The sequence below is a fragment of the Nothoprocta perdicaria genome, unplaced genomic scaffold (genome assembly GCF_003342845.1).
Source record: "Nothoprocta perdicaria isolate Ctin4 unplaced genomic scaffold, notPer1 scaffold_6, whole genome shotgun sequence".
Taxonomy (NCBI): domain Eukaryota; kingdom Metazoa; phylum Chordata; class Aves; order Tinamiformes; family Tinamidae; genus Nothoprocta; species Nothoprocta perdicaria.
In genome coordinates, this window is record NW_020455865.1 from 8,327,753 (window position 1) to 8,345,424 (window position 17,672).

General features: G+C 54.5%; 3 protein-coding genes across 3 annotated transcripts; all 3 read left to right on the forward strand.

Moving 5' to 3' along the window:
• Nucleotides 1–407: 407 nt before the first annotated feature.
• On the forward strand, nucleotides 408–4,015 carry LOC112955995 (lipocalin-like). The gene is made up of 7 exons (XM_026049475.1): nucleotides 408–616; nucleotides 1,847–1,986; nucleotides 2,295–2,371; nucleotides 2,580–2,693; nucleotides 3,059–3,160; nucleotides 3,460–3,485; nucleotides 3,905–4,015. Exons 1-6 carry the CDS (start codon nucleotides 518–520, stop codon nucleotides 3,483–3,485), a joined length of 558 nt encoding a protein of 185 aa, XP_025905260.1. The 5' UTR covers nucleotides 408–517; the 3' UTR covers nucleotides 3,905–4,015.
• Nucleotides 4,016–5,099: 1,084 nt separating this feature from the next.
• On the forward strand, nucleotides 5,100–8,267 carry LOC112955928 (lipocalin-15-like). Its single transcript, XM_026049400.1, has 7 exons — nucleotides 5,100–5,232; nucleotides 5,631–5,770; nucleotides 6,031–6,101; nucleotides 6,470–6,583; nucleotides 7,221–7,322; nucleotides 7,524–7,545; nucleotides 8,133–8,267. The coding sequence occupies exons 1-7, from the start codon at nucleotides 5,137–5,139 to the stop codon at nucleotides 8,137–8,139; spliced, it is 552 nt and encodes a 183-aa protein (XP_025905185.1). The 5' UTR covers nucleotides 5,100–5,136; the 3' UTR covers nucleotides 8,140–8,267.
• Nucleotides 8,268–9,730: 1,463 nt separating this feature from the next.
• On the forward strand, nucleotides 9,731–13,749 carry LOC112955951 (extracellular fatty acid-binding protein-like). The gene is made up of 7 exons (XM_026049432.1): nucleotides 9,731–9,849; nucleotides 10,161–10,300; nucleotides 11,058–11,128; nucleotides 11,668–11,778; nucleotides 12,576–12,677; nucleotides 12,953–12,978; nucleotides 13,613–13,749. Exons 1-6 carry the CDS (start codon nucleotides 9,754–9,756, stop codon nucleotides 12,976–12,978), a joined length of 546 nt encoding a protein of 181 aa, XP_025905217.1. The 5' UTR covers nucleotides 9,731–9,753; the 3' UTR covers nucleotides 13,613–13,749.
• Nucleotides 13,750–17,672: the final 3,923 nt, after the last annotated feature.

Below are 17,672 nucleotides of genomic sequence, written 5' to 3' on the forward strand. Positions count from 1 at the left end.
AACCCGAGCAAGGCTTCTCTGCCAGGAGCAGGGCAGTCGGCCAGCCCCGGCCCTAGGTCCTGGCCACTCCAGGTGGCCCTGGCCCCCTTCCCGTGCTAGTGGCCCGTCCTGGCTCTCCCTGCACCGGTCCCAAGCTTTCCACTGCACCAGAGCGAAGGGAGCGGGGGGCAGGGACAGCTGCTAAACTGGCTCCAAATTGTGTTTTTACAGCAGGGAGCTTTGGCACCCGGAGGCAAACATCAAAAATCAACAGGAGGGGAAAAATCCGCTGCTTCCCAGGCTGCACTCGGGATTCGGCACTCACCCCTGCTCTCACTTGCATAACAGCGCGGGGGGAGACGGGGCTGGCCTGCCCCCAGCGCTCGCCCCCCGGGGCCATCACACAGCCTGCCCATAAATAGAGAGCTCTCCCGAAGCGACGCATTGCCTGGACTTGGCTCTGCATTGCCTGAACTCGGCTCCGCATTGCCTGAACTCGGCTCGGCGCGGCGCAGGGACGGCCAGGGCACTGGGAGACATGCAGGCCACGCTGCTCAGCATCTTGGGGCTGGCCCTGCTCGGGGCRCTGCATGCGCAGGAGGGTGTCCCCGTGCAAGCYGACTTCCAGGAGGAGCAGGTGAGAGCCGCCGCGCYGGGCTGGGGGTAGCTCGGGGCGGACAYGYCGTGGRGATCGTCTCCCYGCAGCCGTGGGGATCGTCTCCCCGCAGCCGTGCGGAGGGTGTGTTACAGATGGAAGCCAGGACCGGGCTCTCCCAGGATCTGGAAGGAGGAGAGCAAACAATCCAACCTTAGCTCCCTGTCCTTTGGCTACTCTGGGTTTCTGGGGTTCTGTTTGGTGGACCTCAGTTTGGTGGGTGTTTCTATAGGTGCACGGGAGTCCTGGAGGGAAGGGCTGAGAAAAGCAGGTGTGGTTTGACAGATTGCATGAAAAGGGGCCACACACGACCCAACATAGCCCCCGAGCCACCCTCGGACAGAGGTCTCAAGAAAACACGGCTGCTGTGCCGGGGGGTTCCCAAGCACCTTTCTGCCCTCCCCAGCACCCCCAGCCAGGTGCTGGCGCGCGTGGGGTCTTAGTGATCCTCCTCTCCCTGTGTCGGCAGAGGAAGGCAGCTGTAGGCAGCGGCGAGACGGGTCCCAGCCTCTTGGCCTCAGCCCTGCAGGGGGAAGAGCAGCTTCACCCTTTGCCGGGGACCTGCGGGATGCAGCTGCCTCGGGAAGGTGACAGGGCTGGAGGGGGATCCTGCAAGGACAGRGTCTGCCTGGACATGTCCCTGCTGAGCCTGCTCATCCTGCCGGTGCTTGAGGCCAGGCCATCTCCCACACCTGCAACCAGCAGCTCCTCCGGTCCAGGTCCTCCAGGCTGATGGCCCTGGGGAGCGGGCTGGGCTGAGCAGGGCAGCCCTCGAGACAGTGGCACTGGCCCCTGGCCCCGGGCTGGGCTGMCAGGGGTCCTGATCACCTGCCCCTCACCTCCGCAAGCAGAGCCACGCGCCGCAGCAGCTACTGGGCCRCTCTTTGTGTCCCTAGGCAGATGCCAGCAGCGTTTCTGAGCCGCACGTTCCTGCCCTGCTGCCTGGGCATGGGGCAAATGGGAAGAAGATGCCCTTAGTGCTGAGCAATGAACGGCATGATGTTCACAAAGGGGACTCCCTGCTTCTGGGTTTTGTGGAGACCAGGAGTTCGGTTGGACCTTCCAAGGGCTGAAGGAGTCCCCTGGGTGCTGCGGATGCCAGGACACAGTCCTGCCACTGGGCGTAGACTGATACGGGATGTGCAGCGGGTGTCAGGGTGGGCAGGACGCAGCATAACTGCCAGGCTGCAGCTGAGACGAGTGTGTGTGCAGTTCACAGGGAAATGGTACAGCATCGGCCTGGCCTCCAACTCCAACTGGTTCAAGGACAAGAAGCACCTGATGAAGATGTGCACCACGGTCGTCTCAGCCACTGCCGATGGCAACCTGGAAGTCACTTCCACCTACCCCAAGTGCGGACAGGCAACGTGATGGGTGAACTGCTGGCACCAGGGGACATGGGGGCAGCCCCAGACCACTATATCCAAGGATCATCCTGATCCCTGCACTTCCCTGACCCCCCAAAGTCCTTCCTGGTGGGTGGTAGGTGCCCTTGGGGTGGTGGGGAGCCTCATCCTGCCAGGTACCAGTTGCTCTGTCTTCACAGGTCCCACAGCGTGTTGTTGGGTGCTGGCAAGGGCTRGCGGTGGTGATGTTTCTCCCATGGCCACATAGGGAGCCCCTGTCCAGCCCCTCAACCACCTTGCACTTTGCTTCCCAGGGCTGATCGGTGTGAGACGAAGAACAGCCTTTACATCAAGACAGAGCAGCCAGGACGGTTCAGCTACACCAGCCCACGTGAGTGTCTRGCCAGGGTCCCAGCACATCCTTTTGCAGACAGGATGATGCCAGGACATCCCGGGCAGTGCTGCCCGAGCTCCTGGCCTGACACTGGTACTAGCTGAGCCTGGTGCTAGCTGCGTGCTCTATGCCCTTGCTGAGGCACAGAGGCAAGCGGCAGTGCCTGGGGTACCGGGCTGACACGTACCCTCTCCATCTGCTGCAGGCTGGGGCAGCAAGCATGACATCCGCATCGTGGAGACCAACTACGACGAGTACGCCCTGGTGGCCACTGAGATCTCCAAGAACAGCGGCACCTCCACCATGGTGCTGCTCTACAGTACGTTTGCACCAGCKCTGGGTGCACCAGCACGTTGCCCACCACTCTGCTCCCTGATGAGCAGGCACTCCTGAGATTTCCTTGTCTGGGAGATCTTTCCCATGGGAGAAGGGTGGCAGGATCTCCCAGGGTTGGGTACTCAGCCCAACAGTTGGGCTGTCGGTGCAGCCAGGACATGAGATCCTGCCCAACATCCCAAATGACTGGTGAAACCTCTGGCACCTAGAGTGATGGGTGTCATAGCTGGGTCTGGACCGCTTTCCTGAAGGGAATTGGTCTTACCAATCTCTTGCTGGGCTTACTCTGCCCTCGGGCCATATAACCCTGTGCTGCTTCTTGCTCTCACCCTGCTCTCCTGGCTGCAGGCAGGACTAAGGAGCTCAGTCCTGAGCGCCTGGAGAGATTCACTCAGTTCTCCAAGGAGCAAGGCCTGGCAGATGAAGATATCCTCATCCTGCCCAAAACCGGTAAGAGCAGCTGGGAGGAGAGGCTGGAGAGGTCAGACAGGATGGTGGGGAGCTGGAGCCTACTGATGCCCCTATCCATGTGGATGCCAAGGCCAGAAGGGATGGGAAGGGATGGCATGGCATAGGAAGGGATGGATGTCTGGCTTGTGCCTGGGAGAGACATCCCTCTGTGSTCCTGGCTTCCAAGGGATGCATGGGCGGGAAGAGCCACTTGGGGTGGTGCTGTGAGGAGGGTGTGGAGGGCTGTGGTCTCACTGAGCCTGAGGATCAGCTCACCTCYGGTTTTGTTCCTTCTGCAGATAAATGCATGACCGATGCTGCCTAGGTGAGTCCTACTTCTGTGGCGACTCAGGTCGAAGTCACTCTGATAAGCTCCCCAGGTCGGAGCTTATCAGGGAAGTTCTCAGACCTGCACCATGCCCAAGAACCCCCTAGSACCTGCTCTGGCTCCCTCAGGCTGCTCAGCACAGCACTATCCCATCTCCTTTCCCAGGGGATCCTCTTTGCCTCGATAGGGAGAACTTGCCACTGTTGCCCCTCCATGGGTTGATGTGGGGACATGTGGAGTCCCCAGAGCCAATTTATCCCCTTGCCACCAAGCAGGAGAGCCAGCCCCACAGGACTGCATCACCTTGGGCCGTGGGGTGGCTGGTGCCCACTCGTTTAGCCCAGGACTTAGGGGGCAGCATCACCCCATCAACCTCCTGCCCCAGCTCAGCAGTGTTTGCCTCCGCTCTCTTCCAGGTGGACCTGGGAGCTGCTGCCGGGCTGGAGTCCGGCTTGTGCCGCGAGTGGAGCAGCCACCCCRACCCCGACCCCGTCCCCAGCACTGCCATGCCACAGCGTCACCCTTCACTTTCTGCCTTCGCACCCCCACGTCTGTACCCCCCCGCCAAAGCCCCATATAAAACACTAGCCCTGTGCTCTTGTCTGCTGGCTTGTCAAAGGGGTGGGCAGGAGGAGGAGCCCTGATGGGACCACCCAGTGTCCCCTCTTTCTCCCCAAGTAAGATGAGCTATGGGGACATCTGCATCTCCCCACTGCGGGCTCTCCCGGCTCCTTCCAGGCAGCCCCTGTGTGGGCAGGAGCCAGCGCAGCCAGTGCCAATGCGGAGCTTGGATTGGCTCCAGAGCGCAGATGYGATCCGAGCACTGGATCAGCAGGATGGGACCCTCTGCATCTTGGCTGCCTGGCAAAGCCATGAAGCCTGCTCCATGTCCAGGAAGGGCTTCCTGAGGCTCTGGACATGTTGGGACTGGGAGAATCTCCTGCCACATGCCATGGGCTCCCTGCATCACCCTTGGCAATCCTAGCATCCCTGCCTCAGTTTCCCCTATGGGTAGTCGGCTATCTGTGGTGGAGATAGGGCAGGAGCTGGGTGATTTCTGGGTGTCTGGAAGCTGGTGAAGAGGRTAGACATGAACCAGAGTGATTGCGCTAAAGAGCTGATATGACTCAGCCCTGGCCACCCACACAATGTCCGTGCCACAAACACAGACCTTCAGAGATGCTTTCTGGGAACAGGGCCTGCACCTGCTGCCAGGAGGGCACCCCATCCTGGTGGCCAGTCCCTGGGTGAAAGCCCTGGTCTGACCAATTCCTGCCTTGATGCAGGGTCTGTCCCTGCACTGCCAGACCCCTCCCCGGCTCAGAGGGGAGCTGCAAGGACCCCCACGCATGGCACCCTCTGAGCCCATCTCACCCCACTCCTTGGTTGCCCCACTGGACACAAGGCACTGCCTTGTCCCTGACTTGCTCCTCATTGGGGCTCAGACAAGACTGCATTCATTCAGGACAGAGCAATTAGACTCGGAAGGGGCCAACGCTGTTACCTAACACTAGCACAAATTATCCCTGCTCTTGTGTAACCTGTTGCATAAAGCAGGGGGTGGCGGGGGTGCTGCTGGCAGACGGGTATAAAGGTGGGTATGGAAGAGGCAGGTCCATCCAAGCCACATTCAGCTTCCTGAGTGAGGATGAAGGCTGCGCAGTCAAGCCTGGCGTTGGTCCTGCTCTGCCTGCTGCGGGTGCAGGCCGAGCTCCCTGTGCAGCCAGGCTTCGACCCGGAGAAGGTAACTGCAAAGGAGGCACCCTGGGGACAGCTGGGTCCCATCCCYTGCTATGCCCTTGGGCACACATGGCACCTCCAGACCTGCACGTGCCCTCGTCCAGGGTCTGAATTTGTGCCAGGTTTTCTGCCATGGGTAGTGGAAAAATGGGTTGGTCACCCACATGCCTGGGGCTGCAATGCCSTGTAGGTGCTGCCTTTCCCCAGCAAACACAGCCTGGGTGTTGTGCCCACCCCTCCTGGCATGGGACAGGACAAAGCGGTCACAGAGCAGGTCCTCTGGAAGGGCGGCAGGGCCCCAGGGAGGATGGGGGCAGGTCCCTCTGGTGGGTGGCAGGTCCCCACAACAGGTAGCCCATCCTCACGRTTCTCTTGAACTCCGCTGGTGACGGCCCGCTGCAGTTTGCAGGGACATGGCACATCGTGGCTGCTGTTTCCAACTGCCCTGTGTTCCTGAGCATGAAGGATAAGATAAAGTCATCCACCAGCATCTTCAGCTTCTTGCCAGACGGCAGCATGGCTATGAAGGCTATTTTCCCTGTGTAAGTGCCTGGATGCAGTGGGCATCTCTGCTGTGGTTCTTGCAGCGTCCTGCAAGGTTCAGGGTACTCTCCTGCTGACGGGTGGTTGGGAGAGGAGCAAGTCCCTACACATCCTAGAGGGTGAGGTGTCCTGCGCTGCATGTGCTCACAGGCCACGCTCACCCGAACGTGGGGTGAAGAGACAGAGCGGCCCACTGAAGAGGGCATTCCCCTCAGCATGTCTTGGAGCTGCGTCAGCTGTCCCACTTCTTCCTTTGCAGGGCGGATGAATGCAAAAACGTTGAGATGCATTTCCAGCAGAAGGGGCAGGTCGGGCACTACATCACCACAGGTACACGGGGGCAGGAGGGTCTGCTGTCATGCACTCTGCTCTTSGCTTCCAGCTGGCTGCCTCTATGGCACACCAACAGCTGAGAACAAGGAGTCCAAGCTCTCTTCACGCCCACAGAGAGCAAACAGCAGCTGGGCCGGGCCTCTCTGCCTCCATCTCTTGGCAAGAGGCTGCACTGCAAGTGGGCATCGAGCCAACATGCACAAGAGCTGCTGGCTCGGAGGTGGCATCCTCCTCTCTGCACAGTCAAGGGGAGCCCACAAGCCATGAGTTCGGCTTTGGTGCTGCCAGCACAGCAACTGGGAGCCGAGGGAGTGCACGGGATTGTGCCACATTGCCCAGCTGGGCATTGTCTGGGGTCTTCTTAGGAGAAGAAGGGAAGCGGGACCTGCGTGTGATAGAGACTGACTACGAACACTATGCCATCGTGAGCACTGTCACGGAGAGTGACAAGAASACCAGCACTACACTGCAGCTCTACAGTGAGTTTGGCCTCTCCAGGGCCAAGGAGTGACTTGGCTACTGGTGGGTGGCTCCCTATTGTCATTTGTTGTTGCCACATGAGCATGGAACCTTCTGGCACCAAGACCCCTGCAGAAAATTGATTTGAGGGGAATGAAACTTTGCACCAAAAATATCCCCATATCATTTCAGTTTGAATCAAATCCCCTCCTACAATATTCCAGCCCTCAAATTTGCCCTGAGCTGCTGTGCTTGGAGCAATAGGCATCTGATCCCAGCCAGGGGTCCTGTGGCTGCCTCTGGCCCGTGGCTCCCAGGCCGCTGGGAGCTCCAGCCGGTGCTTGCTCATCTTGCCTGCCTCCTGCCATGAGCTCCACCAGCAGCTCTCATGGGCAGGCAGTGGGGCAGTCCCAACCAAGCATGCGGGTTGTCCATGCAGAGGGGTTCGTGTCCTCCTCCCGTCAGCCCAAAGCAGCCATGGGATGCCTGGGACAACATCCAGCATCCAKCATATGACTGCATTTCTCCGTCACTTTATCAGCGTGTGCTTTRTCTTTGCTGAGGTCTCATCCCTGCCCTCATGGGGGCCAGATCCATGTGACCATCTTGTCACCAGACCTCCCCATTTGTACCTTTCCTTTGGTTTTCTGTCTGCAGTGAGGGGGCACGACGGGAGTCCCCAGCTCCTGAAGAAGTTCAAAGAGCTCTACCCCACCATGGGCCTTACTGATGATATGCTGGTGGTCATGCCAAAGTCGGGTGAGTGGCAGCATGGCCAACAGAGAGATAGGACATCCCCTCTGGATGGGGGGTCTTCTCCAAGAAGCCCAGCTCTGCATGGGCACATCATACTCCCCTCTCCAGGATGGACTGCAGTGGGTGGGCAGACGGCTGGGAAGGGATCCGGACACCATGTTTAGACCTTTTTTTTTTATTCTTTTTTTTTTCTTTTTTTGGCAGATGAGTGCCAGCAGGCTGCCAGGTGAGTGTGACCAGGAGAAACTGGGACTCCATCCCAGTACAGTCTGAACAGAGCAGGGACTCACTCAGAGAGCTGTTCCTGCACACCTTGGTCAGGGAAGGGCCTTTCTCCAAAGAAAACATTGAGCTTCTAAACAAAATGTTGAAAAACGTCCTGCTGTCTCATGGGAGATACCCTGGGGACATGCTGCAGTGGTCAGGGTAGACCAAATCGTGGGCTGGTGATGATCCCCTTTGCCTGCAGGTCCTCAGAAGGGCTGTGCTCCTTGGGAAGAGCCCCAGCATGGTGTCTGGGAGCACAGTGGGGGCTAAACCCTTTCCCATGGGGTCCCATGTAATGACAGCTTTTCCCTAGCCAGAAAAAGGGGAGGCTGGTGAAACAAAGACAAGCTGCCAGTCCCCAAGAAAATCTGCTACAGGAGGGACGTGGATTTGGGCTCTGTTTGCAGGATGATGAGGCCTGGGATGGAAAAGTCTTGTCCTGCCTTAGGGAGCTTGGCCCCACCACAGCCTGAGGATGGTCTTTGGCTTTCCCTAACACACGGTAGTGCAAGCTCTAACCACTYATGTGGCTGTCCTGCCTTCCAGCAGCTGAAGACGGATGGGTGTCCTCCAGACCATGTGGAAACTGTGCTCTGCTCCCCTCCTCCACGGTGTCCCTTACCTTCCGGGCTGGGTCTGCCAGATCTGCTACTGCCACCAAGAACACACTTCTCCCTCCTAAATAAATAGGTGCAGAAGCTTCTCTGGAGATTGATGTTTTTGTTGCAAACTATAGGAGAGGCTGCCAAGGTCTTCCTGGACACAGCATTTCTGCTCAGCACCACTGGGACTTTCTGYGGGAAAAGTGCAGGGAAGGGCACTGCTTGCGGAGCCCAGGGTGGAGGGGGTGGGGGAGAAGATCCTGGGGACGGTGCAGTGAGACATTGCTGATGATGTGGGCAGAGAGCAAATGTACAACTGGGATGAACAGGCAATTCATGGAGCTCAGCTGGATGGTAGGGCCAAGCTGGCAGCCTGCTCAGCCCTGCTTGCCCTGGCTCTGGCTGCTGGTGGGCAGCTCTTCCCTGGGATATCCATCCAGATCCCTGCTGAGCCCCTTCCCCAAACAGCCTTGGGTCCATCTGCCTGGGATAGAACAGACCTAGGCCTGAGTGCAGCTTCACTGTGGCTGCCCAGGAAAAGTACGCGGAGGGATTGGGACCCCCATACCTGCCCTCTTTGACACCCACATCTACCTGCTGGCCAAAGTATGGCCATGCTATAGTGAGTCCTAGGCGCCTTCCTCCATCCCACTCTGCTCCCCTACTAGGAGATGCCAGTCTCCTACCAGCCACGCAGAATGGGGGCAATCCCCTTGGTGCCCAACTAACCTCACTCCCAGCAATGGTGGCCAAGGAGTGCGCATTCCYTGGCCCACTGGAAGGGGTCCATTTGGCCCCATTAGCTGCAGGGAAACACCGTGGACCCTTTCAGGACTATGATCCCAGAACTGCATCTGAGCCAGGTCCTGGAAGCACAGGAGGCAACACTGCCTGGAATGATGGTGACACTTACAGTGACACAAAGCCCTTTCTCTGGCTGTGCTGCTCGGGGTCTGTCCCCCTTCAATGAGCTTGAACACTAGCTGAGGTGGTAGGTGTGCCCACAAAGGCACAAGGAGATCAAGTCGTGCCACCAAAGTGCTGGCACCAGGRCTTGTGTCCCTGCAGGGCACACCACTCCAGGCAGATGGCTGTCACCCTGTGTTCCTTGGTGCTAAATACCCTGAAATGCCATGGCTCATACATGTGCCCAGTCTGAGGAGGACCTCCTGGTTCCACCCGGCAGTTCTGCAGCGGCCAGTGGGAGGAACAAAATGTATGGTTGTTCTTTCACAAGAGATTAAAAACATGAAAAACTTCCTTTTAGCTCTGGTGCATCAGGAATTCCCAAAATGTCTTGCTCAAACCTCTTGCACCTTGGGGCTTGCATACAATTTCTTCTTTTTTTCCAGTATTGAGAAACAGTTTACCCAGGGTAAACAGGGCTAATTTCAGTCCTTCAAAACCACCACCTCACCCAAGCCAACAATAACATCATCACTGAGGCAGTTTCCACACTCAGCAATGATGACGTGAACGGGAGGAGAAAACCCAGCTCTATAAAGCCAGCAGCCCCAGGACCACTCTCCACCCTGCTGGGTGAAGCTGGAAGAGGCTGTGGCAAAATGAGGATCATCTTACTGATCCTGGGGCTGGCCCCACTCTGCTTGCTGTGCGTGGAGGCTCAGGACCAGGGATCTGAGAAGACAGATAAGAGCAAGGTAACTTGTGGTGTCCTGGAGAAGAAAAGATGGGAGGGTGACCTCAAGTGACAAGGGTAGTAAATGAGGAAGTATTTTGTTAGTAGGGGGAATTGGGGGCACTACAGCCAGCTCAGATCTTGTCTGCTTCTGCCATCCCAGAATGAGTAGATGTCCAGGTAGGTGCTGCATTTAAGTGYCTAGACAAGTGCCACAACCTGAGAGCGTGGAAACCTGCAGGTCTCCGAAGTGAAGTGTCCTAACAGCTGAACATCTCCAGAGAGGCAAGTCCTGCCTTGTCCTCCAGACTCACAGTCTGCTTCTGCCACCAGATTGCAGGGAAATGGCACATTGTTGCTCTAGCTTCAGATTCTGAAAGCTACCTCCGAAAGAAGGATGAGCTGAAGATGGCAATGGCCAACCTCTCCCTGCTGGAGGATGGCACCCTAAAGGTCTCCTTGGCCATTCCCACGTAAGTACCAAATGCTTTTCTCCACAGGCTTCACTGAACAATTGCACCCCCAGACTTTTATCTGTAAGTCTCCACTTGGCTCCCTCACCCAGGAGCCACAAAAAAAAATGGATGGGAAGTGAGACAGATGCCCCAACTGTGTAACAGCCATGGGTTTGAAGTGGGGATTGCAGTGGGGAAGCAGTGTCACAGAGACCTCCCTTCCTAGTCCTGCTCACAGTCTGCCCAGGGGGAGAAAGGTCCCTGCCATCAGAACCCACCAGAGCCCAAGGTGGGACACAGAAGGACAGGCAGGTTTATGCCAGCAAACCTACAGATGGGGTCCCACCACGGATGCTGAGAAAGTGTGCTGCTCCCTTTGCTTCCCCAGGACAGAAGCAGCACATTGATAATGAGCATCAGAGCTCTCAAGGCAGGAATGACCCCTTCCTTCCAACCGATATRGGCCAGGGAATATTCATGTGACTCGGCAGAATTCTTGCATGCTAGTGCTCTAGCCACCTGGTTCTAGCAACCAAAGCAGGCACTACTCCAGAGATGGCATTTGTCCTCTTACCCACCCWTACCATCTCTGCAGAAAATTCCATGTTTGAGGTGGAGAGCCCAGATCTAGCATTGTTATGGGAGGGGGAAGTGGATGACTTCACCCCAGCTGGTGCATGCTCCACCAATGCCTGTATATATCCTTGTTGCGATAAACTCGCCCCAAGCATGCCCTTGGGGCTGAATAACAAGAGTGTCCTTCCTTGTTTTGCAGCTCTGAGGGATGTAGGAAAACAGAGTTGATCTTTAAGAAAACAGGCGTCCCAGGTGAATTCTACCACTCTGGTGAGTGTGGGGGAAAGTGGAGAGGAAATCCTTCTGTACTGGTTGCTGGCTGCACTATCAGGGTGGAAAGCTCTCTGATGTGGCTGCCTGCACTAGCTCCATGCCAGAAGCTGCTCTGGATTAAGATGGCCGTGCTCTGTCAGAGCTTAATCTCTGGGGCAAAGCAGGTTCATTCTGCAGTAGAGTTGTGGACAGATGGTCCCAAGAGATGAAGCAAGAATGGCTTCAGGAGGCTTCCACCATTCACATGTCAGATGTTAAACTAAAAATGGCCAGATTACTCCACTGTCTGCAGTGACTTCTCCAGACCCTCACTGTGTTCATGGCTCCTSTTTGAGTCAGAACTCTGCTGTGGTCTGTTGTCTAGACTCCTCTAGGGCTTCAGAGGAGCCCTGTCAAAATCAAAAGCCAGGAGTGGAGACAATGAACCAGGTAGAGGTGGCCCTTGGCTTTCTGCATGAAGATTCACATTCTAGGAGCTTTTTTGCATAGTGGGAGAACGAAATTAATTTTTTGCTTTCCTGCACGTTCTTTTACAGAGAGAGGCAATAAAACGGTGCAGGTGATGGAAACCGACTACAAGACTTATGCAATGATATTTGTAACCAGAGTGAAGGACGGGAAGACCTTGCGTATGATGAGGCTCTACAGTAAGTAGGCAGTGGTGATCTGACTAACAGCTTTAGCCATCAGAAGCAAAGGGCTCACAGGCCACATGGYGCTTTGAAATGCTACAGGGAGAGAGTCACCCAAAGAGTGCTCAGTACCTGCAAGGGAGACCCTCCGTCCATCCCTCACTGTGACTGGCCCTCTTGGCCTGCGGAGTGGGTGCACTGGGGAGGGACTATTGCTGCTGCAAATCCCATGTGTGGCAGGAGGAAAGATCAGTGATATGGGGATGATGGAGGAGAGGGGGCAGGTCCCAAATTCCTTCTCTGTGCCAGAATGACTTGGGTAAGTTGCTTGGTAGGAGATGGCTAAAAGATGAGGTCCTGCTGCAGGAACAAGGAGGGAATGCAAAAGGGTGGAGATGGGAACTAAAGACAGGAGTCACTGYTCTGGTTGTGGGTGCATTGGTGCCAGAGTCTCTTCTTAACCTCATCCTTGRAAGAGATGATTCACATGTCCAGCCACAGTCACCCTTCTGGGATATCCACTGCTCCCTCCCACCTTCTCCCAGGAACTGTCTAGCCTATCTGTCTACCCCGTGCCACATGCTCTAGGTGTCCCTGCTAGAAGAGGGGCACTGGACTAGATGATCTCTAGAGGTCCCTTCCAACCTCAACCATTCTGTGATTCTGTGATTCTATCTGTATCTCCTGTCCTAACCCACGTGAGTTCTTCAGGTGTCCAGATAATTCCAGAGATAGGAATTCCTGAGATAGCAATTCCAGAGATAATTCCAGAGACAGCAAAGCATGCTGCTAATTCAGGTCTTTGATTTTAGGCAGAACAAAGAAGGTGAGCCAAAAAATCACAGAGCAGTTCAAGAAGCTTGCCAAGGAACAGGGCTTCACCGAGGAAATGATCAAGATGCTGCCCAGACAAGGTGAGTACAGACCAGAAGCAGATTTGCATATGCCAGTGTGGCTTGTTAGATATGTGAAGCCAGAACATATTTTGCCTTGGTCCATACTTGGCACCACTTTGTGGTTTGAACTGCTAGAAGGCTCTAGTAACGAGTTGTGCTCTGGCTTGGGTATGTCATGACTTTAGTCCTAATTGACTCTGTTGCTGAGCTGTCTGTTTGTTGGGTTTTTTTGTGCTATGTGGTACTAGCCAGACYCACGGTCATGAACTCAGCCTTTCTCTTTGTTTTCACAGAGGAATGCAGCCTCCAAGTGCAGTAGGTAAGTTGCTGCCAAGTCCAGATTGAAATTTGTTCCTCTTGATGCCCAAGCAAAGACCACCATGAATTCCTTGGATCACTTGGTGGGGGACATGCTGTTTGAGCCAGGCTGGAGCTTATMTCCAAGCAGGACTTTTCTTCTTGAGCAGAAGGCTCCCAGGAGCTTCTGCAGCAGGGAACACTAGGCCCTAATGGCAGTACCATGACTTCACGGTGCTGGGCTGACCACTAGCAAGCAAAGACACCTGAACCAGAGCTGCAGGGCTCCATTCAGTGGAGGAATGGCTGCACATTTCATCCAGAGGTGAGAGCCGAGCTCTCACACAGACTTTTCCTAAATGGACTGGAAGGTTGTTAACAGCCAAAACTGGCCAGAGGTTGCGTTGATACCTCACCATAGAAAACATGGTTGGTCACTGGCAGCCCTGGCATAGAATTTCCTCTTGAAATAGTACCTATTTAGCTGTAGAGATCAGATAGAAATATCCCGTCCATCCCTGGATATGAACCTAAGCTACGGTGTTGGGGACAACKGGAAGAGAAAACACTGACTGTGTGGGAGAGTCCTGCTTGGCTTGCTCCATTGGCCTCTTCACCTCTTGATACATAGCTCACCTCTCCTGACTGTTTTCCAGGAGGCACAGGTCCGGCTGACGGATGATCCTCTCTGAGAAAGGCAGAACCCGCATTCTGAAGCTCCAGGCTGCTCCTCTTCTGAGCTCTGTTGTCACACTCTGACAACTTCTGCTTCTCCAGTGTATACTCCTTCTCTTTAATWAATAAAAAGAATGAGTTTGGTATGGTTATCCGAGGATAATCCAAGATATCCAAGCATCTTTTCCTTCTTGCCTTCTGCCTAGGCTCTGGGCATAATGAATAACCAGAGGAGATTTTCATCAAAGTAGGACAGGATACACTCACCTGGGGTGCCAAGCGGGTGAGTTCTTGCAGCCCGTGAGGATTTACTCCCTCCTGGGTACATCCCACAGGATAGAGCAGGGCTGGCTGCCCAAGGTCCTGGCAGGGCTGCCCTCCAGATCAGGGCAGAGGTGGGCAAAGGTGAAATGAGTGAGATTGGAAAACCCAGTGAGGGGCTGGGCTGAGGAAGGCCATGAGAGTTTGTCATAGGTCCTGAGACTGGAGTTTGAAGGACTTGTGGCCACATCCAAAATMCAAATAACCTTTCCTCTGCTCGCCCTGCAGGGATTGCCAACCCCTTTTAAGCCCTGCCTGTCCACTGCTTCAGACTTGGCCATGGGARGGACTGCTCTCAGCTTAGGGACCACTCAATTCCATGAGACATGGTGGTTCTCAGCGTTGGTCATAAGCAGATACATCTGCAGATGGGYCTCCAAAGCTGCTCCAGGCATGGCTCTCCCTGTCTTTGGAGGTCAAGGTGAGCAGAGGAAGGATCTGGGATCCCATATAGGAAACAGATGCACAATTTTAACCCCAAAGCAGCACAACCCTAATCAGGCACCRGGTTTCCCCTTAGGCTCATCAACCTTCCAGCCATGTGGCTCCACTTCCCAGTCCTTTCAGAGAAGCCAGTCCATTTCCCTATGCTYCTCTCCCACAAACACACCCCATGGAGCTCTTGAACAGGCTCCACTCTCTACTTCAAAGCTTTCTTTAGAGAGCTTCAGAAAGCTCTCTTTAGAGAGCTGGTACGGGTCTGTACCTAGTCTCTGTTGCTGCAAAGAAAACCCTCCATGAGGTCAGATAATGCAGTGAYGGTGAACCTCTGCCCGTGTCTRTAGGGGTCATCTTTCTTTGAATTTRTATTTCTGAGTAGAAATYCAACTCCATCCTTCCCTACCAAGACCTGCTGTTCTCTGTGCTGTTCAGCTCCATTTGCAGGGTAAACTGTGCCCCTGGCAAAGTCTTGGGAAAGCTGGAACCAAGCATCCCACACGTGCTCATCTCCAAAGGCTCAAACATGGTCACAGGCACAGAGGRTCTGTAGGGTAAACACTCCTGCAACTCCTTGCCACTCCTGCAAAAGGAAGTTCCCTCAGAGCCTTTCCACTGATCCTTCTGCTCTGCCAGTCCTCAGCCAGCATTACTGACCTATCCAGAAGTCTGGGATATTCCTTTTTTTGTGTAGTCATGAAGATGTGCTGGCTCAGCTGAACTCAACAGGATGTTTCTTAGATGTTCCTTCCTCCCTTTGATCACAGGGACAGGAAAAACGTATTTGTGAAATCTCCCTCCCAGTCTTGTAGCTGAAGGGGATAGAGTCATAGCTGGTTTGAGTTCCCTCTGCAGCAATTCCCACTTCAGTTCTTTTCTTGTTCTGTGGGTCCCAATTGCATTACTTGCCTCTTTGCACTGTTTGATGCACCCCTTCCGCTCCCTGGTGTGGTGGCTGGAGGAGGATGAAGAAACAGAGRCATGATCTAGTTGGCAGCACACCAGGCCCTGCTGGGAAAACTCTGGCCCTGAACACTGATTCCTGTCTGTGCCCTTGCAGAGCTGGGCACATCCTAAGGCCAGCAGGGTAGTGGTCATGGCTGGGGCTTTCCAAGCTTGGGACACCTCCACCCTTTTTGGGAAGCAGTGTTCGGTTTCCAGCAGGAATTCACCCTCCTGGCCAGTTTGGACTGTAATATTTCAGTGTTTGCCAGACTTCCAAGAGTGCTGAGCCCACACTTAGTCTCTCCTCAAGGATTATTTCCAGTACATTTGTTAATGCAGATGATAACATCCTGCCACCACCGATACCCTTTGCCAAGACCTATATGTAAGTGGGAGTCCTGGTGTCTCCACATCATGTTCCAGCCARATATTTCCTTCCCGCTATGCGTGGGCATTACCTAAGCAGAGGGCAGTGAGATCATTTCTTTCTGCCACCAATATTTTCCATTCTTCTTCCTGCTCTTTTGTTTTCTCCCTGTGCTGGCTGCTCCAGAGCAGATCTGCACACAGCAAGCCTTGTCCACCTTTCTAGTTCCTTTTCTGGTTGCAGTTTTTCCTTGTGCGGAACAGGCAAGGGCTGTGAAGGAGTTCSTACCATGCTGTGGCTCCTCCAACTGCCTCATCCACCTCGGTGAGCTTATCATTATACTTGCCACTATCTCAAACTGCAGGCATTTTCACCTTGATGCTCCTCCCTGGCCTTGTGCTCTTCTGCAGGTCAGATCCTGGTCAGACTGGGAGGTCTGAGGTACAGACAGCAACGCAGACGGTGCCATGCCTTGAGGAGAGAGCAGAGCATCGTGACGGCGTGTGAGTCATGGTGCTCCTGCCATGTCCAGCACGTTGAGCAAAGTGCTTCTTCTATCACCATGTGCTTCATGGAATGGTCTGACCACAACAGCTGGAGCAAGGGTGGCTGTGCTAGGTCCGATCATATCTCCTCTCCCCCAGCATCCTTTCTTTCTTTAACAGTAGCCAATGGTGCACAGGACCAGAGTGAGGTGACGGGGTTCTTTATCCCCCGTAGCAACCTTGGTGATACCCCCGAGAGCTGTGCTTCCTTTCAGAGTAGCCTTSGGAGGCTGGAGAGCTGGGCAGAGAGGAGCTTCATACTGTTCAACAAAGGCAAGTGTAGRGAGCTGAGGAGAGTAGCTCTGCAGAGAAGGTCTTGTGCATCCTGGTGGCCTATAGATTGACCATGAACCAGCAATGCGCCCTTGTGGCCAAGAAAGCCAATTGTACCCTGGGCTGCATTAGRAAAAGCGTTGCCAGTAGCTTAAGGGAGATGATTCTGCTCCTCTAGTCAGCATCGGTAAGGCCACATCTGGARTGTTGTGTCCAGTGCTGGGCTCTCCAGTATGAGAGAACCATGGAGCTGCTGCATTGAGCCCASTGTAGAGCTGCAAAGATGATTAGGGGCCTGGAGCATGTCTCCCACGMGGGTTGGCTGAGAGAACTGTGCCTGTTTAGTCTGCAGAAGACTGAGAGGGGATCTTGTCAGTGTGAGGAAATATCTTAAGGGAGGCTGTCAAGAGAAAGGGGTCTCTGAAAAGAGTGTTTTCAGTGGTGGCCAGTGATAAGAGGCAACAGCCACATACTGAAACACAGAAAGATCCATCTGAGTATGAGGAAAAACTTCTTGACTATGAGTATGACAGAGCATTGGCACAGATTGCCCAAAGAGGTTGTGGTGTCTACCTGTCTGGAGATATTCAAAACCTATCTGGACAGGTTTCTGTGCAACATGCTTTAGGTGACCCTGCTTGTGCTGTGGGACTAGACCAGATGACCTTTAGAGGTCCTTTACCAACGTCAACCCTGCTGTGATTCTGTGTGATTTGGTATTACAACCCCGACACTAACTCCCACGAGACACCTCTGTGACTCTGACCTGATCTTCAGTCTTACTGCCCTGCTAACCTGCTAACAGCAGACTCTGTCCCTTTCCTGTTCATCTCCCTTTCAATTGTAAACACRACGACCAGTGCATGGGATAACCACTGTTCCATGGCACAAGTGGCTGTCTTTCTTTGTCTCCTTTGTTCATGTGAGGATCTTCTTCCTTAGTCTATGGCAGCTTACCTTCTGTAACATCTAATGAATACTCTTCCCAGCTATTGAGGGAATGTTTGTTACTAGCATCTTGTTGATTCTTCCCAAAACATTTTTGAGGTATAGCTTTTCTATGCAGAAGCTGGAATCAGTCTCCCCCGTGACATAACTTGTCCATAAATTAAACAATTCTATAGTTTATTACAGCTTCGGTGAATACACTTG